This window comes from Zonotrichia leucophrys, chromosome 1A (assembly GCF_028769735.1).
Source record: "Zonotrichia leucophrys gambelii isolate GWCS_2022_RI chromosome 1A, RI_Zleu_2.0, whole genome shotgun sequence".
Lineage (NCBI taxonomy): Eukaryota > Metazoa > Chordata > Aves > Passeriformes > Passerellidae > Zonotrichia > Zonotrichia leucophrys.
Genome location: NC_088170.1, coordinates 58,552,389 through 58,578,598, shown reverse-complemented (window position 1 = coordinate 58,578,598; position 26,210 = coordinate 58,552,389). Strand labels below are relative to the sequence as shown.

Below are 26,210 nucleotides of genomic sequence, written 5' to 3'. Positions count from 1 at the left end.
GGGGGCCTGGGGAGTTTCCTACCTTGGGCCAAAACCACTTAGAGCTGTGGGAGTGAGTGGGATCTGTTTCCTTCTGCGTGACTCTGGAAGCAGCAGGACAATAAGGAAGGAAGGGACTCAATGCCAAGACTAGAAACTTCATGAATAACTGACACAGCAGGCTTCATAACCTCCTTGTTTTCTTCTGGCTTCTGGTAAGTTAGGTGTTTTTACTGGGAAAATCCTCTGTGATTTCTCTCCTGTATGCTTGTCTCTTTTCATATGAACTGACAGAACAGTTGAAGACAGTGTGTCTCCATAACCATTTTTAAAATTGCAAGTGGAGATCTTGAGACAGGGGATCTTCTGTTCTGTCTCTGCAATTCTCTGCTCCAATTGCTGCGTGCTCCATGATGTGTGTCTTCAGAGAACAGCAAAGGACTCGTGTCTTCCTTTTCTGGGAACTACAGAGCAGGCAATTACCTAAGTGGTAGCATAGCATGTTTTAAAAGTGAAAAAAGTATTTAGTCTTGAAACACACTTCTAATGTTTTTTTTTGAACTCTTGAGGACCTTCAGCTCCCTTTGAGTTCTAGAATTAGGAGATGCGTGTGAGTTCGTGTGTGTTTCAGTAATATCAATCAGTCTTCTGAAATTCCTTGCACCATTTTTGTCCTGGCCCATGCCTATTTTCACATGTGGTACAAGTACTGAAATTGTCCACCTGAGTACCTGTGTGAACATCAAACTGCAACCACTGTAAGCAATCCTGCACAATTGCCTGCCAGGCCATATTTGACCAATAAAACTCAATTCATGGGAAATTTAGGAGCACTGGCATACCAACCAGCACCAGTAGAGAACCATTTTCCCAATGCAACATGCATCAAATGGACAGATGCTGCTGGGCATGTGTGAGGCATGTTCATCTGTTAGGCACCCAGAAGAGTGCTCCTTCCTGCCTTGGCCTACTGCAGCAACAATTCAGTTTTTCTGTAATACTGTTGCCCTCCAGAAGGCTCCAGCACTCATTCCAAAAGATGATTAACTACACAACTTATTGTAATTTTTGCTTTTCTCTTGCAAAATGAGGGAATTAAAGGAAATGGCTCTATGAGCTGGTGGCTCTTTAGGGAGATGGATGACATGACTTAATGGCCTCCTACCTGTGCAGCTTCCATCATCCTGTGAAAGTCAAATTGCTTTTACTGTGGAAAAGTTGCAGAGGAAGAATAATTACTTGTGTGGCTGTGCTATGACCACATGCCAATTCAGCTACTGCTGCATGTCCATCTGGCAGAACCCATGGATGGGATATTTATCCAGACATGCAAATAGCCATCTCTGAGCCCAGCAGCCCAGCCATGGCTCTGCTGCTGCAGTTGGCTTCTCAGCTAAGTCTGTAATCAGCTGCCCTTACAAACAAGATGCATTCTTTGCTGAATTTTATCTTGTAGAAAACAAAGAATATACTGGATTCCAGAGGAGCAAAGCCCAGGCACCAGTGTTGCCAATATAACAGCTAGAGATCCTGATGATGGAGATTCTCCCAGCAGACTTTTCTACAGCATCCAGTCATCTGACAGACGTTTTTCCATAAATCCAGGTCAGACAAACAAAAATGTGACTTCTGACATCTGAAAAATAAAATAAAAAAAGACTGTCTATCAGAGAAATTATCTTTACCTTAGTTTTAAATAGACTTATTTTATTTAGTGGCTCCCTATAGCAATAAGGAATGCTCAGTCCCTTATAAGAAAGTGCAATTCTTTGGTCAGCTGGCCAAGACTTGATAATCTATCTTGAAGAAAGTAGACCAAAGGTGACTTCTTGACAAATACTGACTTGTGGCTGGAGGATGATGGTTCCTTGAGCGGAAGTAAGATTGCTGACTTATTTTTAATCTGAGGGCTGCAGTGACCCTTCTGGGGCTCCTGAAATGTCTGCAGGTAGTTAGACGGTGATGCCCTCCCTCCTGTCTGAAATCCTCTCTAGCACTGAGGCGCACAGCAAATCTACACCTCAAGTTCATTGTTCCATTCATGAGCCTCCTCAAAGGAGTCTCTTTCTCATGGTGATTCCATCTTCTTCATGCTCTCTGGGGTCTGTACATCCATTCCCCAGGGGTTTTTCCTCCAGGGCTGGCATTCAGTGACAGCTTTGCTCCTTGTCTGCTATTGCTTTGGATCTGTTTATCACAGTTGTAAGAAGTGCCACACAACACAGTGCTGTGGGGGATCAGGATGATCCATAAATGCTTTGGATTCCCTATGCCCTTTGGCCTTGTGTTGCCACCTTCCTCCTCATTACACTCCAAAATGCAGAGGATGTGTGCACTGTTTTTTAACTCCTTTGTACTCTGGGAATAGTACTGTACCATAAAAATCTCCTATTTCTGACAGAGGCTAACAGAAGTGAAAAAAAGTATTAAGTGAGTGGCTGACCAGGGCACTTGCACAGTCTGTCACAGCTCTGTTGGTCTGTGAGTAGATTTGGACGTGCTGACAGATGCTTGAATGATACCAGTGGAAAGAGAAGCTGTTTCACTAGCTAGGGAGCCAGGACAGCACAGGCATCAGCAGCTTGTTGTCCTTGATACTCTGTGAATGCACCCCACTCTGGCTTGCACTAGAAGCTTGAGAGCAAGGGAGACCTAAATGCTTTACAAACCCTCTGTTGAGGCCCCCTAGGTGTATTTTTCAGCAATGGTATCTAGCCATTAATCTTACCCAGAATGTTCAGAACCATTTTGCATCACTTAAAAAAGTAACTAAACCCGCCAGGATTTGCACAGAACAGAAGGCTTGTTTTCATTCTGCTACCTTTCTGTTGATCTGTCCTGCTCTCCTGCACATACACCATGACTGTTTGTTGCTTCCCCCCATGGTGAATGTCTGACTCCTGGCTGCTCTGGCAGTGACTGGAGAGCTGCAGGTGGCCGGGAGGATCGACCGGGATGCGCTTCCGCTGCGGCTCCATCCCAACATCTCGCTGGTGGTGCGGGCGGAGGACAGCCCCAGCAGCGGCCATGCCAGAGAGACGGAGATCACCATTGTTATTGAGGATGTCAATGACAACCCCCCAGAATGCAATCCTTCTGCCTTCAGGTATGGAGTCTGTTCCTTGCCTTGGTGCTGCCTTGCTGCCCCAGGCCTGTGTGCAGACGAGGGCACAGCCCCAGACCTACTGGAGGCTCCAGTGGACATTTGTCACCAGCCTGCCCATCCTACAGGGCTGCTGTCCGTCACAATGTATGGGTCACTGTCTGGGCTGCTTCCTCCATGGTTGCATATTTAGATCTAGGATTCAATTTAAAAAGTAAATCAATGTTTTGGCCTGTGATATATGAAGAGTTCAAAAGCAGAAACATGAGTTGCTTTGACGGGAAATGTGTTTGTTTTAAACAGGAAAGAAGTAAATGAAAATACCGCTCCTGGGACATTTCATGTTGATCTTAGAAATTACTGTAAAGATATTGATGCTGATCCATCAAACAACCAATTTATTTTCACTGGATTATCTGGTTTTGGAAGCAATAACTTTACTCTGGATTCCACTGGAAGACTTGTGGTCAGTCATTTGTGTCTTTATGTTAGATTACCCCATTAGAGAAGTCAACTTATGAAATATTAAAAGGGACTTTTTAAATTTATTGTACAAGAAAAAAAAATTACTGTAATCCATTTCACAGTAGGTGTGATGTGGAGAATGACTGTTTTGACTGGTTGTGAACTATATACCCATAGATAGGATGCTTTCTAAGGATTCTACAGAATTTAGTGAACAGAGTGTTTTCTTCAGTTTTAAATAAATGTGCTAGATATGATTAAAAAAAATTCTTTTTTAAGGAGTGTGAAGCACCAACTTTGATATGGATAAACAGAGAAATTTGATGCCATTTCATACCCATTAACTCATGACAGACTGTGGAAGATCCTTGCTATTCAGCATGAAGAATTTAAATACTTGAGAAATCTCACACTCAGTAACTGGTCAGAATTGTAAAATCACTTTGAGTGGCAAATTTTCACAAAAGTGTGGTGGGATTTGCACTTCTATGATTTTGCATGTCAAAATATGGATTCCTTATGCTGATAGCTGCTGGCAAACTGGCATTGGCCAGAACCCCACCAGTTCCTGGACATGTGCAATGGTGGTTGTTTTTTTGCTTTAAAAAACCCCCGCGGGCAATGCAGAATAAAGGAAACAACAGAAAATAGGCATTCTGTCTAAAAGTCAAGAGTGCTACAGGAGCAGTAAAGTGATTTTGTATGGTTTACTTTAATTTTAGAACTGAGGTTTCCTTGTCAATAAGAACGCTCTTAGCTGCTTCATCTGCCAACATAAAAAGCATTTTCCTTCCTGCACAGGATAAGATTGTTGTCAAGCCTTTGATCCCTGTGTATGTGCAATGTAACAGACTACACCAAGCAACCTGTTCCTCCAGGAACCTCCCTGAAGAGACAGCCAGCAGGGGATGCCTCTGTGCTAGACCCACTGCCCCAAAGTTCTTCCACAGCAAGACAGAGAGCTCAGAAGATTAGGATTTAAATCTCTGTGAGCCACCATTTAATAACAACTTGGTTCCTGAGAAAACACTCGTGGCTGGACCTGATACCTTTTTTTAGTGTCTGCAGGCATGAGCTCAGGTGATAGCTCAAGCTATCACTGTTAGCAGTTGCAGATCCTTGTTGAGCCAAGGAAGGGCAGCACAAACAGCCAGCTCATTACACAAGCTTTGCATTGACTAGGTAAAAGGCCAAGACCTTATCATCCAAATGATTAAACTTCCTGCTCTAAAGGGGAAGAAAATTTGTGGGCAGAAGTGTAAGCATGTAGAAAAAGCCTGGAATTCCATCCTGGAATTGACTATTAGTCTTTGTTATTCCTATAGAAGAGTTCTATATACCTAAGGGGCAAACCATACTTACAGAATGTTGAAAAGATTAATTGTCATCATGTGTACTGTGATTTAATGTATGGAGGTACAAATATGATTATGTTCCTTTCTATTTAGATGACTGGAACTATTGATCTAGACAACCCAGCTAATCCAGGAGTTGAAGTTTATACTTTGACTGTCAGGGTGCAAGATATTGCCCACCCTAACTACTCAAGCAAGTATCCCTTTTACATTTCTTTTGATAGTTTTCTATGCTGTAACATCATGGAGAGAGGAATACCATATGTATTTTGAATATATGCATGAGAAAATTTCACAGCCATACTTAAATATGATTTAATCTTATGATTTAATCTTCTCTTATATTTCCAGATATCATCTACATTTACATCAGGATAAAGCCAGTGAATGAATTTTTTCCAGAGTTCCGTAATCTATCTTATGTATTTAGTGTTTCAGAAATTACTAAAGGTACAGTAAGTAGCACCTAAATGATAGAAACAATGTTTCCATGTTGTTAAATGCTTTTTTGCTCCAAATGAATTTTCATATATGTAGATGAGGCAAATGGCTCAAAGTTCCAGTTCAAATAGGGTCTCCACCATGCAACCACCTACTACCCTTAAATAGACTAAACTGGCAAAAACTCCAATTGTACAGATGGGAGCTGAGACAGAGACAAATTCAGCAATTTCACAAGAAATCTGTGGCAGTGCCAGGAACTGAACTCGGATGTCTTGTTTTAGACTGTCTTTCTGCTCGTGCTAAATTAGCCTTTTGGAGGGACTGTGGTGGTGCACAGAAACCTTTACAGACTGACACAGATGAGTGAGGACTCCCTTGGCCCAGCCATGGAGCACTTCTGCTGAGGCCCTATACATTCCTGTGTTTTGGCATTTGTTGTTAGCAGCCTGTGTACAGGGCAGCCATATCACACCAAGGGAAATAGTGCTTATCATACCATTGCTTTATTTTTCTTGGGCGAAAAACTCTAACCAAATCTTTAGTTCAGGTTCATCTGTGCCTTGTATTACTTTAAATGTTAATGAAATATGGATTTTTTGTCTCTAAGTTGGATCCAGCATTGGAAGAGTGCATGCCACAGATGAGGACTGGCCACCCAGTGTCATCACTTACTCCATTGTAGCTGGAGCTGGCACCAGGGATTACACAAATATCTTCTGGATCAGCCCAATGAAAGGAGATGTGAGGATTTTAGCTAGGTTAGACTATGAAACAACTCAGAAACATATTTTCACAGTACAGGCCTCAGACCAACAGAAGTCTACAACAGCATCAGTGAGTAAATCCACTCTACTACTTCACCTTTACCTACATCTTTCTCTCTTCTTCCTAGCAAGAACAGTAAGACACTGGGCAAAGCACTTTCTGTAAAAGCCAAGTGTAATCCTGCCCAATTATATATTACTCAGATGAAAGAGGTGTTGTTTACTCAGTCTTGGTTTATTTCTCACAAAAAGGATAAAATAATATTTCAATATTTTTGACTCTGTTGTTCACTTCTCAGACTTTTTTTTCTTATTTTACCTGGACAGTGAAGTTGTTTTCTGTGCCCTAGACAATTTAAGTTATTCTTTATGGCTACAGAGGTACTAGAAAATAGAAAAAGGACAGGGTCTTGAGGCCAGGTAGCACAATTTAATTGTAGCCATGCTTAGTAGTAAACTCTTTTTGGAGTCTCTGTAGTGTCCCTTGGCCCTCAAACATACTTCTGATTTTGTTTGTCATTTTTTTCCTTGCAAAGTGTCCAAAGTAACGTGAGAATTGTGTTGCAGAGCTGTGTTTTTATGGAGTGGTACAGAGAGGATGTGGCTTTAATAGCAGGGTTGCACTTAGGTTTTCTGCCCAGACCTATTTTATTCATAAGAAAAAGCACAGATGCTATATCCACAAAAGTATTTTATCGTAACTTTTTTCAAGGAATCCCAGTGTCCCTCACAGACAGGCTCCTTTTGACTTCTTTTCACAGTTTCTCCCTCATGACTGCTTTACATTTGATTTTTACACATCTCTTGGGGGTGACACAGGTAGTAGGCTTGCTCTTCATTCCAGCCAAGCACCACCCATAGAGTTGCTATCGAGGAGGTATTTAATCTCTTTGTCATCTATAATGTTGTAAGGTGACAATTAATGAAAACAGCCTCAGAAACTTTTGCCAATGTCAAGCTTATCTGTTGCCTGACAAACAGACATTACAAGAAAGAACTTTGGTAAGGGTAACCTTTTTCTTTTAGCTAACTAATCCCAGGTGACATCAAACACACCTGGTTCTACTCAGGGTGCTCCTACCCATGAAGGAGGCCATTACCAGCATTTCTCTCTCACTGGGAACAGTCTATAAACACTTTTCCTTCCATGGATCATACTCTAAATGGTTATTAAATATGCTAAGAAGCATAACTAATGATTGTGAGGTAAACTGAGAGTTTTGGAAGGGAGTTTAATGATTCTGTGGTACTATTATTATTTCTCATTTTCACTATAACACAATTCAGATTGCTCAAAGAGACATATCAGCTTGAAAAGCCTTCACTTTTGGAAGATGGCTCAGGTTACAGAACTTGTTCCAGAAGAAATGCTGATCACAAGAAGAATTGAAGGACAAATGATCACAGACATTTTCTGGCAGGAGCTAGGCTGGAAGGGGACTTCAGTGCTTTTCAACTGTTGTTGATCAAAAGAACAAAATGGGCAAAAGCAAATAGTTTCTGAAATTAGCAAAATTCTGTCCTGGCACACTGAAGCAGCTTCAGCTTGCTATTGCTCTTTTCTTCCAGGTAACTGTGAATGTCTTGGAAGTAAATGATGAAGAACCAGTTTGTTCACCCAATTTCTTCTCACTTCAAATCCCAGTCGATTTAGCTGTTGGGACCAATATTAATGGCTTCAGGATTGAATGTCAAGATCGTGATTCTGATCCCAGGTCTTTCCGTTACTTCGTTAATGAAGGTACTGTGTCACAGTGGGCGAGCTGGGAACACTGGGAAAAAATACCAAATGCTGACAGCTCACTTGTATTTATAAACAAATACCTAATATAGTTTGTGTGCTAATTTCATGGTGAACTAGCTATGATCTGCACATCATTACACTGGCACTACAGGTGCTAGCAGCTAGAACCACTCCCTTGCAAGGCTGGATTGCCTGCCATATTAATTAATAGGCTATTAATTATAGTTGACAAGAACTTCAGAAGGATGAACTGGAATGGTGTGCAGTGTCAAATTTCCCTTCCAATTACAGCTGAGTAAATATTGAGAAACAATGGAAAGTTCTGTATTTCTGCATATCTCACCATCACATAGATGCTGGTGCACTGTTCAAAACAACTGCTCCAACCTGCATGTCATAGGTCCCTGCTGTATGCAATAAATTATTCTTTTAAAAATCCTTCTTTGAACCTCATGATCAGCTGCATCCACTTGGAGAACTGCAGTGGTGTGGGATGACACTCAGCTTCACAAAAATGGAAACACTCTCTTGCGGCAATTCCTTCTTTTGTGTCTGAGGTGACTGCTGTGAGTGAGGCAGCAGATTGTCCAGGGGCCAGTAAAAAAGCTGTGAACATCAAAAGAGGGAATCTCTGCCTTACTGCAGTCCCTTGATGCCAAGGAGGGGCTCTACAGACGTGGTATTGACACACAATTCCATACAACTGGCATGGCTGTGTTAATAAATCAGTGTCTGACCATGGGCCCAGTCCTGGTGGTACAGACCTGAGCTGTGTCATGCATTGGCCTCTGAGTCACAGAGCAGCTCATGGCACTTTTTGTGCTATAAAACAGGCATGGCCTTCAAGGACATGTCAACTCTTCTTCTCTGTGGGGCCACAAGAGCAAAACCAAAGCACATTAGGTGCCTTTTCAAGGCTCTGATTTCCTGTATATGTGGCCTGTCCATATCTCACCAGCTGGAGCTGCTCTGCCTGCAGCCTGGGCCATGAGCAGCTCTCCAGCTACAATGGACAGAAAACAAGGGGTAGAGAGCCAGCATTTCTGAACTCTCCTCCCTGCCCCACAGTGCTGACAAAGCTCTGCAGGGAATTAGTGTCACTGAGCCATTAACTCTCTTCAAAGGCCACTGCCTCTGGGCAGAGGGAGAATCCTTGCAGAGGGGCTGGAGCAGCACTCCAGGGGCACCCAGTATTGGAATGAGACCTGCCACAGGGCAGGGTCCTTACCCCAGCTGGATGTTGTTGGGTGCTCCCATGGTTGTAGGTTCAGGTCATTCAGGTGACCTCTTGTGTGCCCTGTGGCTCTGAAGTGTTTCCACAGCCTCCTCTCTGCTATGTCCCCATAGAAGGTCTTATTCTAAATTGTAATGCTTTTGTGACTGTGGTGGTTTAAATTATTTTATGTGGTACAAGGAAGATCAAGGAGCCCTTCCTTGTCATTGACATTTCACCACACTTCACCACTTGTTACACACATTTGCTTTAATGTGGGGTTAAAGTGATTTTTTTTTTGCATTTTGGTGTTACCTTTTTGCAGGCAATGAGAACAGTCATTTTACCTTTTCACCAAGTGCTGGGTCCAACACATCTCGTCTGATTCTTGCATCAAGGTTTGACTATGAGAGTGGACTTGATACAAAATGGATTTACAGTCTGCGTATCCACATAACAGATGACAATTTAGTATCTGCCAGGGACAAAACTACACAGTTAACTAAAACTGGAACAGTGACCTTAAGCATTAGAGTTATCCCAAACCCAACTACTGCCACAACCACTACGGTAAGTTCACTAAAGCTTCTGTCCAGTTCTGCATTTCTTTTAGGGTGTAATCTCCACAGGAGTAAGGAGAAGAGGGTAGATGTATGAAAAAGGAAAGCAAAACCCTAGAGTACATCTAGTCCTGGGAGGTTCTAAGCCTTTTGCTCTTATGATGCAGCCAGAGGTGGTTCATGTGCTTAGTGTCATGAAGGATTAGTCCCAGGTACGGAGTCATAACATGTGTTTTGTATTTCAGTTTCTAAAACAAAAAGGGCAGGAAGCCAAAGGACCGGGCATGCTGCCATTACCATACAACTTGAAAGTTAAAGATTTTGGCAGCTTTATTAATAAGAAAAGAGCAGGGATTAACCTTTGCCTGGAACCTTAAAATTACCTCATGTATTTTGCACTACCTCTTTTTTTATTCATAACTTCACTCCCCCATGTGCCTTGAGTTTTGTATGCTTTTTTATCATTGGAGCACATTAATCTGTGCCTATCAGAGTTGAAACAGACAACAACAACAACAACAACAAATCCTCATAATTTAAAAGCATGCCTTTTCCAGACCTGAGATCACTGTCGTGTAAAACTTGGAGCAGCATGTCAGGAAATGAAGCAGTTTTGCACAGCTCAGTGTGTTGCTGCAGTTTCAGCAGATTTCAGACAGCAAATCCAGAGGGGTGGATTTGACCTATTCACCCTGTGATGGGTCTTTCCTGAACTCCATGCCCATGTGATGGTCTATGGCTGAGCTGAGTAAGCCTGCACAGCTTTTGGCAGCCCGGGTGGGATCTAACCTTGCACATCCTGTGGAGATGTGGGCCTGTGTCCCAGCAATCCTGTTCACCCCTCTGCACAGCCATCCCAGCTGAGCTCTGTCTTACCAGTTCAATTTTTGATTTCCACCAGGCTGGTGCAGGATGTGCAGAGAGCTTGCTCTTGTCTTGCCTGTAGATGTGACACAGGCTGTGGGTACAGACCACCCTGTCTCTATCCTTGTACCAGTCATGTCTTGCTGCACCACCCTCCATCATCCACAGTCCATCCATTCCCTGTCTGCCTGCAGATGGCATTGTCCTTTTCTCTCTTGCATGCAGGAATGAAAATATGAGTATCCAAGTGAAGTGGTAAAAGAGGGCTTTACTGTAAAATGGTCTAGATCTTCTAGAATCTTCTAGTAATTGAGCCAGAACCAAAGGGTCCTGCTAACAGCAGGATCATACCACACAGATCAGACCATACAAATCTGGTTGCTTTGCTCTGAACATGCTTAGCTCCAAATTTTCAGACTGATTAATAACCCTGTTCTTATCTAATGATCTTTTGGGAAGGAATAAATGATTTTTTCACTGCCTTCTACTCCCCCAACTTGATGTGGAAATGAAAAGTTAAGCTGAAAAAACTTATTCTGTATTTCTTTCCCATGCTTCACCACAACTACAAACAGCCTCAACCACATACCACAGCATTAAATCTGTCTCCCCAGAGATATCGGCCTTCCACTTGCAGGCTATTTTCCAGAAAAGCACTTCCAATACAGCAAATTCTCCCATCACTACTCTTTACATGTGTTCAGTGCAGCAGCTCAATGAGTCAGAAACTGGAAAGCTGCTTAGGTAGTGTAGAAAAGAAGCCCCATTACAAAATGTCACTTGTGACTTCAGTCCAGGTGAGGAGAAAGTGGTGGTGGTGATATTGAGATTATTTGAGCATTTCTCTAAGGATTGGATGTATCTTTTTTTGACAAGACTAAATAGATTATTTTAAAATTATCCTTAAACTGGAAAGAAATAGATACCCTGCTCAATTTCATACTCAGCGTGATTACAAATGTCTTGCAGAAAATTAAATAAAAACTTCAGTAGGTGATCAAAACTAATAGTACCACACTAGGTAATGAACTAGGTAGAGTGAATGAGTAATTTTTGAAATGTGTGAGAATAGTTTCATGATGGGACCTTAATGAATGAGCTGTTAACACCAAGTGATGTGCCAGCTCCTAGATGTGTCTCCTGACACGCAGGAAGATGTGGGAGATTGCAACTGCTCAGGAAGTGTGGTTTTTCCTTCTGGAACGAGTCACTGGGTAAAAAAGAAGGAGTTCCATTTCTTTTTATACAATAACCCAGTTTCTTAGGGTTCAACTCCTCTTACAAAGCAGTCTGAATGATTACTGCAGTGAAGATGACCTACTTCCAGTTTTGCCTTAGGTAAAAAGAAAACAGTATCTCAGTAATGGCAGTATTCCCTGAACTTGCCCACCCTCCACCAGTGTGCTTACAGCCTCTCAGGCAACCTGAGACTCTTAAACCTCACCACTCTCAGAATCTCTGCTGGTCAGAGTGACCCCGAGATACATTAGAAAGTCTCTTTTCCCAGCCCAGCACTTGGAGAAGGAGTCAGAGCTCTTCAGTTCTTGGTCCTAAGGCTGTTTATTGTATCTTAGCTATAAAATTCTTTCTCCTGTCCAGCTGAGGGCTGCTCAGCAAGACAGTCAGAGGCACTCTGCCCGCCTCCCGGGCAGTGTTATCTTTATATAATAAAAACTACAGGTACAATATTTACAATTCCTTACCAATACCTATCACCTATGTTAGACAGTGAGCTTCTACTCTAAACCAATCTAAAAGTGCCAACATCACAGCAGAAGATGGAGGCGAAGAAGAAGAAGGAGAAAGGCTGGACATGCCCAGATTCCTCCATCTTGCCCCCTGTACCCCCATTCTAAAAACCTCAAAAAGCCTCTTCACCCTGTGATAAATTCACTGTCATTCTACTTAAACTTTTGTGGCTTGTAATTCTTCATATAAAGGTTGGTAATTGTTTTTTCCAAGGGCTAAATCAAAGGCACAGGGGTCTTGGGCTCTGTGCCAAGGTCTCTGACCCCCGCAGACAGGGGTTCAAGGAGCTGCCAGGCCAGTCAGCAGGCAGGAGCATGGCACGAGTCCCTGTCTCCCTTCACCTCCCCGTGCCCATCACCTGCTGAGCCCTGGGCCAAGCTGGGCTGCCTCAGCCAGATAAAAGGTGATCTGGTGTCAGCATGCAGCCCTGAGGAACTCTTCTGTCTTGTTTTAAAAGCCTGGCGTCACTGTTGTGACCAGAAGAGAGAACATCTACTCTCCATCGGCGTGGTACGTGCCATTCGTGGTCACCCTCGGCGCGCTGCTGCTCCTGGGGCTGCTGGGCCACCTGGGGCTCCTGCTGCTGACACGGCTCCGTAGCTGCTGCCCCCCGGCAGGGAAAGCACACAGCACCTCTCTGTGAGTCCCCACATGGCACTCTGGGCAAGCCCCAGCACCCCCTGGCAGTGACAGAGAGGGCTCAAGCCTTTCTGCCATGATGGTATCACTGCTTTGAATCTTCTCTAGCAGTATGGCCTGTACCTGGAGCTCCTGCTGCTGACATGGTTCTGCTGCTCCCTGGCAGGGAAGGCACACAGCAACTCGCTGTGAGTCCCCAAAGGGCACTCTGGGCAAGCCCCAGCACTCCCTGGCAGTGACAGAGGTAGCCTTTCTGCCATGATAATGTTGCTGCTTTGAATCTTTTCTAGCAGCATGGCTGCACTGCAGTAAATGCTAACACAGCGATATTAATGGGTGGTAATGATATGAACTCAAGGAAATGTGTCCCTGGCATCTTTTTTCATTAGTTTAGTAACATTAACATTAGGAAAGGGAAGGAGTGGAATTAGCAATTGTAACCTCTAAAGGCAGCTATGCTCATGAGGCTCAGTTGGAGCCTGTGCCAGACTGTGCTGACCACAAATATTCTGGTTTGCATTTGACCCCCTCTCCGAGGGAGCTCCCATCAAGGTAGTTACGGGATGCATTTTCCTCTCTCTTAGCTACAGATCCCAGTGTCCTTTGCAAATATTGGTGTTCATGCCAAATTCATTGTTCTGGCAAAACTTCTGCAGATTTCCTGGAGTTTTACCAAGCCAGTTACAAGGCTCTGGCCCATAAAGCTTACCTCTAAGTGTTCATGCTTGGCAAAAGGCATGGAAGCACCTGGGAGCAGCTCTGAGTCACTGTGGGAAGTGGAGAGTTCCCTGCTGGCTCCTTTCTCAGTGGGCTGGAGCCAGACTGCCTCTAAATTGACTTTGTACTTCACAAAACAAAGATAAGCAGTCCTTTAAGTGGCTGGGATTTAAAAAAAAAAGGATTTCTACAAGTATTCTCAGGATTTGGACATCAATTTGGAAGTTACATTAAATGTAAAGAGCTACTAAATGACTGTGACTATATGCTCAGATCATGTGTGCAAAGCATTAAATGGTTGTGATAAAAATGACAAATGAATCTAAGATACTGCTATTATTTATTAATTGGGCAAATGATTTATTGGGGACTGGGGTCTCAGATCAAAAAGTAATTTCTATATTTTCAAAAACATTTATAACCTTTCAAATATTTCAAAAGGCATTCTCTGAGCACATCAGACCCAAAAAATTGACCTTCCTCCCAGGATGGAACAAAATGGCAATATCTGAAAAGATATTTTTCCAGATTATATAAATCCATTATGCTATCATCAACAAAACTTTATTATTTTAAGAGAATTCCTTCTTAAAGAGGTGTTAGAGCAATGCTCAGGACTGTTTTCCTGTTTGAGAGCAGCATTAAATGATGCAGGCTTTCTGTGAAAGCAAAATCAGAAACCAAATAAACCAAGCCAATCTCAGAACTCAAGGAAACACATCCTTCTTGCCAAGTGAAAGGGAATAATTTTTTTTTTTTTTGGTAGAGAAAACCATGACACTTGTTAACTACATTCTTAATCTTCTTTTCATTACAGGATAAATGCTCCAGGTGTGTACCTCTTTTCTATATCTTAATGTTTAAAAATAAGACCTTGTTTATGATTCTGTGTAAAATCTGTAAATTAATTTCTAGATAGAAATTTGACACAGTAGAAAGTTACTGAGATTAGATAATCCTGGCCAATTATGGGAGGCCCGATTTCATGGCCTTTTTAATCTTCAAATTAACTATTAGGCAAAACCCAAATTCAGAGTAGTCTGATACTCTGTCATAGATGCTAAAGAATGAGTGTATTTTTCACACACAATTTATATGCTATCTGTTAAAAAATAATCCCAGCCATCTATAGCGCCTTCAAGAGTCCTCTCCACTCTAATTCCCCGTTCTCTGATCATTTGCTCCCTTGGCACAATTACTTCACTTATATAAAGATTGTTTTGAAGTATTGGTGCTTTCTAAAATGTTTGCATAACCTAGCAGGGAGATAAATCACACATGGAAAAGCATGGTTTTTTAAGCAGTCTTGTTCTTTTTAGTCCCATTGCATTTCTGCTAGAAAACACTGCCCATATGGGCTGAGTAGGACTTTGCTTTTGTAATTCCCCTTTCCTCAGTCAGTATCTCCCAACTGGAAAAAACGCAGGACTAACAAACCCCACAAAATTAGCTGTTCTCTTGGTTGCCCAATTTGAGACATTTCAGTGTTGGCTGATTTCCAAAAAGTGAGCGCTTTTTGCTTTCTGAAAAACTGGTTCCCAAATGCTGGGCAGAAAGGGCCAGACAGAACAGGTTTCCCATCAGCGCTCAGGCTGAGATCCACCTGCAGCACTTCAGAGTTTTGCACACCTGGCTGGGAAGCACATTTGTGGCCAGGCACAGCTCTCCACTGAAAGGCCATTAAACAAATTGGCAAGGAATGAGTGAGAAGAAATCATAGCAACTGGTTGGGTGTCATCCACAAAATCCGTGCTGCTGAGATGCCCATGGCACTGCTGCTGTATTTGTTTGCATGTGGGATGAGCTAATAGTGTGGTGAATTCACACACAACCAAACTGTTCTTCAATCTGAATTTTACTTGACTGAAAATGCAGCTCTTCCATGTTTTGTCTCCAAACCAATATTTGACACAAGCTTTGCAACCACAAACATTTGTGTAAAACAATAATCTGCATTTCTAGTTCAGATATTCCCAAAGGTGAATTTCTGTATTCGTTCATATTATTTAGAAAGGGAAATTTGTTTAATAAAATTACTATTAATTCATTACTGACTTTTCAAGGCTAGTCTTTTGATTAGTCACTGGCAACTGTGGATTCTCACTCAGCATTTGAAAGTAAATAAGATTCATTTAAGATGTCTCAGCATTTGAGTAGAAAGAATGTCTATTTCTTTGAGGAAATCTTGACTTTAGTGTCTAGAGTCACCATCAGAAAATTCTGATTATTAACAATGTGCATTTTCCTTTCTGTAGCAAAGAAGAAGCCTAAGAAAGAAGTAACTGTGGTGAGTACTGCTGGCCTCAAAGGAAGCCCCAGTTTTGCCAGCTCCATCATGCAATATGACCATAGGACCCTTTCTATGAATGGTGTCTGTTTTCCAAAGAGAGCATAAAAATGATAGGCAAGGAAATAATTGCTCTCAAGTGCAAACACTTCATTGTCCCAGCTGGCCTCTGTGTTTGGAAGCAACAAGGGTGTGAGGGATGTTCACCTGCGCTGGGGCTCCTTTGCTGCCCAAATGCTGTACGTGGGAAGTCAGACAGGCTGTGCCCACAACAATGACAGGGACACTCACTGCAGAGGTGGGACAAGTGCCCCAGCTTCACTGATGGCAGCAGTGCCCTGCTGAGACTCCACTGACCTGTGGAGCCAACTCTGATCCACCTGAGTGCAACCATCAAGGTGTGCCAGCACACCCAAGCTGTGAAGAGTTTGGCTTTGATAAGCTGTTTGCAGCAAAATGTCATGAATGTTTCCACTGCTGGAGATGTTTCTTTGCTCCTGGGTCTCAGGGCTCCTTCCTTTTCACAGACATAATTGCATAAAGGCTGCAAAACTGCATAAATAGACAGAATGCTCTCAGGCACATGGTGTGGCTCCTGGAGTGATCCTTTGCAGGTCCAGGAGCTGGACTGGGTCCTTGTGGGTCCCTTCTAACTCAGGATATTCTGTGAATCCGTGCAAGGCACTTTGATTAGTGAACTCCCTCTCCCCACATTTTTCAGAGGGGATTCCCAAGCCTACTCTGGGTGGAGGGGATCGTCTTGTGGTAACACACATGGAGGCATTTAGCATGTCAGAACTTATTAATTCTCCTTTAAATATCTAGTGAGGAAGCCCTACACCACAAATGGCTCTTGTTGCCATTGGACTATGGTCCAATGTATTGCCATTGGACTGGTTTAAAAAAAAACAGCCTAAAGGAATGCAATATACAAGCCACATAGATCCACCTCCATCCATGTAAATCACAATTTTCAAGTTACTGCTCCTCTTTCTGATTTAATTCACAGTTTTCATTTTTCATTTTGTGTTTCTTCACAGACAATGACAAAGCTAAACACTATCTTTGATGGAGAAGCCAGGGACCCAGGTAATAAAAAGCAATTAACAGAGGATATGAATATTAGGCTGGAAACAAACTGGATTAGTTGATTTAAATATGGCTTGACATTGGTTTTTCATATTTTTAGAATATACTCATAGCCCTTGAAAGCACACATCTGAGGGTCAGACTGTTCACAATTCCTCTCCTAAACTGGAAATGTATGGATGTGGTATAGGAAGGTGGGAGAGGAGAAGGAATATGTTGCAAGTCTCCTGCTCTGGTGCTGTCATAGCTACATGGTCTCACCCACCTTGTGTCTGGAGAATGGCCAGGAGGTAAATGTCACTGCAGAAGTGTTGCCTTCACCTCCTGAACTTCTCCCTGGAGAAGTAGGTGGGTGAGTTATTGGCTCCTGCACAAACCTCCTCCCTTACAGGAACAGTGTGCTGCTGCTGTTTATCCAAGGCTCAGGCATTGCTTGTTGGGGAGAAAAGGGAAGGCCATCAGCTGGCAACAGCTCCTGTGTCACCAGGCTCCTGGTGACATTACGTTAATTATGTGAACTCTGGGCATATCTGATTAACCAGCTGGGAAAAGCAAAAATAAGGTGAAAGCTACAAACCTCAGGATGAGCTTCTGGGGAGCTCATCCAGCTCCCCGAGTGACAGCCACTGCTCTGCAGCAGGGCTCATTCCAGGAAAAATATTTTTGCTTTACTGAGGATTGATCTGGCTTACCTCATTCCCCTGAAACACAGCCCCTGCCTGAGCCCCTTACTTTGATTCTTGGCCTGGAATTAGGGTGCCCAGCCCTGTGCCTAATGGCTAGGAGCCCCAGCGTGTAGATGAGGGGCTGGTAAAACATGACAATCAGACAAAATAAGTTTTTATAAAATAGATCTGAAAATAAGCCTGAAACAATAGGTCTAGAAATCATCCAGAAGAAGGCAGGCTTGTTTCAAGGCTTGGATTCATCTGGCCAATTTCCACCAAAGTGCCTGTAACTTGTGTTTCTTATTAGCTGGCTCAGAGCTGTTGGATGTGTTGAGCTAATGGGAAACACCAGGCATGGAGACTTCAGTACAATTTGGGCAAACAAGTGGGACCCTACTGTGCAATTAAGTCCATCCACAAGGCTGCTCAAGGCTGGTTTGATCCAGGTCCAAGCTCACCTGCTATTTATAAAGAGATCTGGAGGAATGGGCTCCGAAATCCCTGGTTTTCCCCTGTGTAACTGCATTTGTAATATATTAAACATGGGTAGTCTCTAGGCTGCTGCAAGAGCTGCTTTCTGGTCTTCTTGCAGGACAGCTGGGGCTCCCTTTCTCAACAAACCTGACCATACTGGACTCCAGGATATCTGAGCCCATCCAAACATTCATCCAGAGCCACAGCATTTGTGTCATGCCTGACACAAACATTAAACTCTAACACAGCTCTGTGGTGACAACAGGGAAACGTGTGCCCCCCACTCCTCCCCTCTCTTCTCCACAACTCATTGCAAACCCTAAAGGATCAAGGGCTGCTGCTTTGGAAATGAGATTTAATAATCCCCAGGACATCATCTGTTGAATATGATTAAGAGGGATGTTCAGAAGCTGTTCCCTGATCTAGGCTGCTTTAGCATGTCTGACTTGTAAGCAGACAGAAAAAATAACATATAAAGAGGTCCAGTTTCATCTTGAGTTGCTCAAATTGTGTTAATGTGTCACAAACCATTAATTCTGATACAAACTGCAACATTTAGAAACACGTAACCACTGTTTCTTTCCAAGCCTTAATGGTCTTTTGTTTGTCTTGTATTGTTTAATTACAGAAAGTGCCATTATAGCTTCTGATTCTCTTTGTAGCAAGATACAGTGAGTTAGACTGTGAGGGGGTCACACTGGACACACAGCAATTTTTTCACTTATCTCTAGGTAGCAATGAACTGAAGGAGAAAATATTTTGCTTTTAATGTTCAAGTAGAAATTACCCATAAAACCGAATAGAGACAGAAGTCTTTCTGACAATGAGAGATAGCCATGCGTGCTAAACAACACAAATTTAACCATATTTTATCTATATGAGAAAATCATGAAACACACAGTACTTTCACTCTACTAATGGCAAAATGGACAGCAAGCCTGGAAGAAAGCATTTTGTGTAAATGGAGAAGGAATGTGTGCAGCCAAGACTCTCTGGATCTCCAAATCCTGGGTCAGTACAGATGAGCTGACATGGTCTGGAAGATGTATGTGGCATGCTGTGTTCCTAAGCAGGGTTTGCTACCTCTGGTAGGCAACTCTACATGACAAAATAGGCACAGACATATACAATGGTCTTGCTCAGTATGGCTGAAGATAGAAGTTTTGTCCTTACAGATATGGATGTGTTTGTTACACTGGCCATGTTAACCCCTGGTATCTGGAACTTGGATAAATTTGTAGGGTGATAAGAAATTGATTTCTTTTGGAGTAGGAATATTTAAATATCCCTGCTCTCCCTGGCAGCACAGCCAGCATCTCCTCTGAGCAGCCACTCTGATGCCCAGCTCCCCACAGAAAGGAGGATTTCCCTCTCAGGGCTGCCTCCCCAGCTCAGCTGAATTCCAAGGGCTTCACGTTTCCCATTTCAGTTCCATGCTGAGAACTGTCATGTCTTAATCTGATAAGGCAAACATTATTTTAATCTTTTGTCTTTTTGTTCTTTCAAGTTACTGGCAGAGTGTATGAGTTCAATACACGGTCGGGGGCCCGGAGGTGGAAGAAGAGCAATGAGCCCCTTCAGCCAGTGCTGGCTATGCAGGAAATGTCCAGTGCCACAGAAAACAGTGGCCAAGGGGTGGATGGAGCAGAGGCACCAAGCAAAAAAGAGCCTTCAGAGAAGAGGAAAGAGCTGACTGCAGCAACAAAACCAGCTGCCAAGCCCTCAGCAGGGCAATGAGAAACACCAGGCCAAGCTGGGCTGAGATTGCAGAAGAAAGAGGAGTCTGAGGATGGGGGCTTATCCTCACCAGCCCCTTAAGGCAGGAACTGACCTCCTCTCCCAAAATGAACTCTCCTTTTCTATTAGGCCAGAGTGCATGAGGCTCCAAGGCACCTCCCCACTGACACCTGATCTGAACAGCCAAAGAATCAGATGTGACTTTTCTCTCTCTCTCAGCTCTAAAACAAAAGGTGGCCATAAGGTCTGTAAACCAGACCCAAAGGCAGGATGAATCTGGATGCACCTTTGGCAGGTGCATGTAAAGCAGAGCCATGGACAGAAGCATTCAGTGCCCACTGCCTCCTACAAACACTGGTAGCTTCCCCCTAGAAAAGTCTGCACCTCTGGCAGGCATGGCCCCATCCTCTGCCTGCCTTTGGGAATGGCGGCACACACAGATGGGAATGGGGTCTCCTGTCCCTGCTGAGCAACCAGGTGAGTGAAAAGCACACCAGGGTAGAAATGTTTGCTGGTAGAAGATAAAAATATTTTCTCTTCATTCAGTATTTTATTTCAGCCCTTCCTTGCCCTCCCATCTTGCAGTAGAAAAGTCCTTGGCTTGAAAGCAGTTCTGGAGTAGAGAAAACTCAAAGCTTCTTCTGGCATCTCAGGCTGTCAACACTTTCAGCTTATTTATCTTTTGTAACACTAAGAGCATTCAATATCTTCACCTTTGGTATTTCCTCTGGCACATTTAATATTTTACAGGATCAAGTGGAATATACTCAAAAGAATAATGACAGTAAACACATGGGGTGAAATAATCTTTTCTGAGTGTGAGCATGTATAATGTAAGTGCTGTCTGAAAACCTGATATAAAACAAACAAACCTGACAAGATTTTACAAAATTATTTTAATCTGAAGAAAAGTAATTATAAATGATGAGTTAATACTCCATGGCTTGTCTTGGCTTGTTTTCTTTACTGATTGCAAAAAGGTTTTTTGACAGCAAGGGACTGATATCAGGTGGTAAAAGAAAATTTTGGTTTAAGTTGAGCAGTGGCAGTCAATGAAGATTACATTCAGTCTCTCACATACATTGTTTTTGTCATGCAATGAAGGACCTGGATGGAGAAATCCACAGTGAAATCACTCCTACACTTCACAAAATCACCTGTCATGGTGCTGTAACTCTTTGCTGTGCTCCAAAGGAGTGGCTTGGCTCAGGAACAACTTCCCTAACAAACACAAATCATCTTCAGTCAAATGTTGTTGCATTTCACAATCAGAAACCCAGTGTGTAATGAACACCACAATGATACAGATAGGAAAGACTGATTTATACTCCCTGAGCACATTATCACTTCACTGTGTCCATGGCAGTTGTCATAACATTGTTTGACCCTACAGCACCAACAAGGGCAGCCACACATTCAGGGCTCCAACCCATTATTATTTGCATTTTTTAGCTGGAAATGCAGCACATTCAGTTTCTATTCAGGTGGTTTTCCAGTGACATAAACTGCAGCAACTGGTAGTGCTGCTGTAACTCTGATCTTCCTAGCACTCTGACACCAACCTATCCATATGCACACCTGGCACCTCCAGACATTAGATTTTATTACCTGAAGAAGTTAACTGCATTATTTCCATGATAGGAAGACACACGGGGTTTTGTATTTACTTTCCCGAACATTTCTCTAGGGCAACTGCTTTTCTTCCTTGATTATTCTAGCTCTACTTCAGTGATTAAGAGATAAATACCTTTTTTTAAGGTGAGGGAGAGACAGGCTGTAGTTTCAGCCAGGAAACTGGCAAAGAGGCAGATGAATACTCATCTTTCTTTACTACTGCTCCTGCTGCTGAACTGCACAAACTTATTTCCTTTCTTCTTAGGGAAAAACCCCAACAGCAGCATAACCTGGCATCACAGCAGGCTCTGACTCCATGTATGCAAACACAATGTCATGGCCAACACTGCTGGTGCCATGGTCTCCCACAGCTGGGAAACAGCTGGGTGAAAAGCAACAGCTCTTGGAGTGGTGCTCTCATCTCTGGTCTCAGAACAGCTGACAGCTGAACTAAGAGCAGCCATGGATAGAAGAGATGTCAGATCCAAGCACTAACACTGCCCAGAATGCCTGCACCCAGTTGAGGTGGGTTTAGCTGGTGTGCTCAGCATTGCAGGGGCAGGGTTAAGCAAGGTAAAGCATCCTGTGAGTCCCATGCTGCTCCTGCAGGAGGAAACAAGAGTGCCGACCACAAAGCACAGCTTCACCCTTCCTGGTGGGAAATGCTGATCTCCAGCTCCAAATCATTCTTCATCTTGGTCTTTCCTATAAAACCTTATTTTGGACATGCATAGGACTACTTCCCTTGCTTAGGATCTACAAACAAGATTTTACATGAGCAGTAGCTTAATGCTAAAGCAGCTGCCCCTACTACTGTAAGTGCTCCTTCCTGTGAAGGAATCAAGAATGAATTCCTGGTCTCACCAAGCCAAAGCACATCCATTCATGTCTCTGGCTTGTCTTTGGTAGGACAAAGCAGAGAAGGTAGAACTGGCTGACCGAGGTGTATGCTTGTTACTTATTGTATCAAACAATATGTGATAAGATACTTTGAATATAAAAGAAACATATATTTTTTTATAAAATAGAGATTGTGATACACTGTGCAGTACAGCTTTAAATGTTAGAAACCTCTTCTAATTGTCAGAGGAGCTTTTGTAGGTTTTTTTTATTCAGAAGTCTTTTGAGAACACAGAGTCAGTGTCTAGAGCTGCCACTAGATGGACTGAGAGCAAAGATTAAGTGCAGCTCTACACAATAAAAGCATTTGATTATTGGAACAATTAGCCAAGACCATGGGCCCTTTCCATCATTTGAAGCCTTCAGAGGTCAAGAACAGCTGCGGTGTGCTGTGGAGGGTCAGACTAGATGATGAGAACAGCCTCTCTAGTCTTCAACAGCTCTGTTAGTCCCTGTGAACACAAAGTGTGAACTTTAGTGTCATTTATTTTAGAGTGATGACATTGATAAGCTGAGACTAGAAGAGGAGGAAAGGCACCTGGTGGTTCAGGCAGACTGGCTGGGGGCAACAGTTCCTGACCTACAGCTGCCTATTACATGTTATGCAATAATTTTATCTGAAGTCTACAAAAATCAGTGTGAGTTCTGGCACAGCTTTTAATTGCTATGTCCCCACCTATGACACATCTCTGAAGTGCTTCCAGATCTGTGGATTGACATTGCTCTGAAAGTTTCAAGAGTGATTAGGAAAGAGCACAGGTCACTTTTCCTGGTGGGGTCTAATTCCCCCAGGCAGTTTATGTGTGATCATATTACTGGGGTTTTTGTGCTTTTCTCCAAAGGCTCTGCTTTCATGCTGATGTTATAAATACCACTTGTAACAAACATCAGAAGTCTCAGCTTCTGGCACTGTAACTTCATTTATATCAAGGAACATAAAAATGCTGATACTATATTTCTTCATGATCTGGAAGAGACCTACCACATGAGGACTACTTCAGCTGCAGAGACGGAGAAGTCTGCCCAGGAGGCTGCCACTTTGTGACAGCTCATAGGAGCAGGAGAGGGTGTTTGGATCCCCTCAGAGACAGGGGGTCAGACAAGGGAAGCAATCCTTCTCCTCCTGAGCAAAGAATCTGGCTGCTAGCTTATGTTATGAGAGCCAGATTGCAACACCATCATGTAACTAACATTTTTACAGCAAGCAGCCACAACTGCACACTGCACATGCCAGCTGGTTGGGTGTCTGACACCCCCAGCCACAGCAGGAACTTTGCAAAGCTCCAGCTGAAAGGCTGAGCACAGGCTGGGCCCCACTGGGCTCCATCTGCACAGGCCTTGTCTGAACTAGTCCCTGCCAGCTCCCTGTGTTGTCACAGAGGGGAAAGAGACTCTGGGGGTGACTTATTAAAAAGCAGACATCTAGAATAGATCAGATGAGCTGTGCCCTGAAAGCAGCTCTTTCTGCATGCCTAGATCAGATATCAATGCCTACAGAGTGCACACAGAGGTAAATCAGCTGAGTCTCAGCCCAGGCTGTTCAGGTGAGGGCAGGTCTGTGCCACTGCACCAGTGCCTGAGGAGGCTGAAAGCGAGGGAAAAACTGAGCAGGGAGGTCAGCCAGGCTCTGCTGCTGCCTGCTCAGGTCCCAGGGGGAGATAGGGCACCAGCCACGCTTTGTCAGTGCTCCAAGGTCTGCTTTCAGGGACCTGTCTTGGGGCAATTCTGCATCTGGAAGCAGATGACATGAGATGTGCATCACAGCAGCCCAGAAGAGAAGCATGGGCCTGGCCAGGAGATAAAAGAAGTCAAATACAAGCTTCAGTAAGTTTCTGCAGCAGGCTCTTTATTGAGTGAGAGACACATTTGCAAACAAAACAGATGAATGCCTCTGACCCTGAATTGTATTCAAGAACTGCAATTCTTTGGTACCAAACTGTGGGTCAATAGATGCCTGGGATTTCAGCATGTGAATTACATGGGCAAGGCACAGCTTGGTCTGGCCATGCAGTTGTGCTTCATTTTTGATTCCTGCTTGTGTGCACCAGCTGGGGCCATGCAGACTGGAGCAGCAGCTCTGTGTTTGCACAGGACTGGCCCCTCTGTGCCACCACTGCCTGCTGGGCAGCTGTGATAGCTTCCAGAGGGGCTGTGTGTATCCCATGCACATGAACCTCACTCAGGGAGGGTTTGCAGCCTGGTCCTGTGGGCAGCAGGGCTGGTGGACCCACAAGCTGGTGTGTCTGCACAGTCAGCACAGCTCTGGGCACAGCCCCCTGAGAGGGGGCAGGGTGGAAGGACAAAGAGCTGCTGGAGAGAGTGCAGCAAAGATCAAAGACAGTGAGGGGTCTGGAGCATCTCTCTTATGAGAAGAGACGGCAGGCACTGGGCCTGCTTAACCTAGAGAAGACTGAGAGGGGATGTCAACATAAGCATCTCAATGATGCCAAGAGGCTGTGCCAGACACTTTTCAGTGGTGCCAGTGACAGGATGAGGAGCAATGGCCATAAAAGTGAAACACAAGAAGAACCACAAGGAAGAACTTTATTATGTTGGGGGTGGGAACACTGGAACAGCTGCCCAGGGCTGTCATGGAGTCTCCCTCTCCAGAGATATTCAAGACCCACCTGGACATGTTCCTGTGTAACCTGATTTTGGTGATCCTGCCTTGGCAAGGGGGTTGGACTAGATGTTCTCCAACAGTCCCTTCCAACGCTATTTTTGCTGTAAAAACAGGAGCATCCCGGCCCTATCAGCCCCAGACAGAGGAGAATCCCCAGCACCCCCTTCTCTGGCCTGGTCCCAGCTCCCTCCAGCCACTTCTTTCCTGCAGGTACGGAAAGCGATGCAGAGAAAGGCTCTGTGCCAGCCGGTCAGCGGCTGCTCAGCTCAAACTCTCTTCAGGCGCTGCTGGCAGAGAGGGAGGCAGGGCATGGGCCGGCTTGAGGCGGGGAAGCGGGGGCGCGGCCTTGCCCCGGGGCAGCCCGGCTGTGCGGAGCCCGCAGCCCCGCTTCTGCTGCCTGGGTTCCCCTCTCCTGCTGCCTGGGCTCCCTCACCCTCCCCGGACTCCCTCAGCCCCTCCAGGCCCGGACTCCCCCTGACGGGAGCAGCCCCAGCGCTGCCCGGCCCCGCGGTGGCACCGCGCGCAGCGCCCGGCCGGGAGCGGCGGCACAGACCCCCGGCTCCTTCGGGCTCTGCCCGCACTCCCCCAGCTCCGCACGGGGCCCGAGCCCCGCAGGGTCGGCGGCTCAGAGGGTCAAGCAGAAAGAAAAGTGAATTGGAGAAAAACGAGCCCGACCGCCAGGCACCATAGCGATGCAGGCGTATCCGGAAAGAGATGATCCCCTTACAGGATTTATCCGCTGCAGAGGCTCTGGGTGACTCCAGGAACGATCAAATGACCTATTTTCTGTTTGCTTTCAGCTCTTCCCTTTGCCACACTGAACTGAGCCCGTTCCTCGCTGTTTTAGCTGAGACAGGATGGGTACTCCTGTACTTCACCACCTACTCTTTTGGAGGCAGGGAAGGATGCTCCGGCAGTTCTCTGCACAGCCATGGGCTCCAAAGCAAGGAGGAACCATATTCAATCCATTTTCACACTGAATTTCTAAATGCTCCTCCCTGCAACATCCAGCCTGATCACATCATCCCACTTCATGCAAGCAGTATAACCACACTGACACCTAGAGAGGAGGCTGAGGTTTCTCTGTTAACTACCAGCACCAGGGCTAGCTGTCTAATATGCTTTGAAATGCCCTTAGAGATGTGAAAGCTTGCAGCCTGTGGCAGAAACATCTATGAGATCAGACACCCCCAACATTTCAGGGGAAAAAAAAAAAAAGCAG

General features: G+C 44.3%; 1 protein-coding gene across 1 annotated transcript in view; it reads left to right on the top strand.

Moving 5' to 3' along the window:
• Nucleotides 1–20,438, top strand: part of CDHR3 (cadherin related family member 3) — a 34,312-nt gene extending 13,874 nt beyond the window's left edge. Inside the window, 13 exon segments of the mRNA XM_064732931.1 lie at nt 1,436–1,584; nt 2,896–3,085; nt 3,386–3,548; nt 4,996–5,095; nt 5,254–5,352; nt 5,954–6,180; nt 7,680–7,851; nt 9,393–9,637; nt 12,698–12,879; nt 14,414–14,427; nt 15,852–15,883; nt 16,924–16,972; nt 19,622–20,438. Coding sequence (XP_064589001.1) covers nt 1,436–1,584; nt 2,896–3,085; nt 3,386–3,548; nt 4,996–5,095; nt 5,254–5,352; nt 5,954–6,180; nt 7,680–7,851; nt 9,393–9,637; nt 12,698–12,879; nt 14,414–14,427; nt 15,852–15,883; nt 16,924–16,972; nt 19,622–19,932 — 1,933 coding nt within the window. The 3' untranslated portion in view covers nt 19,933–20,438.
• The last annotated feature ends 5,772 nt before the right edge of the window (nt 20,439–26,210 follow it).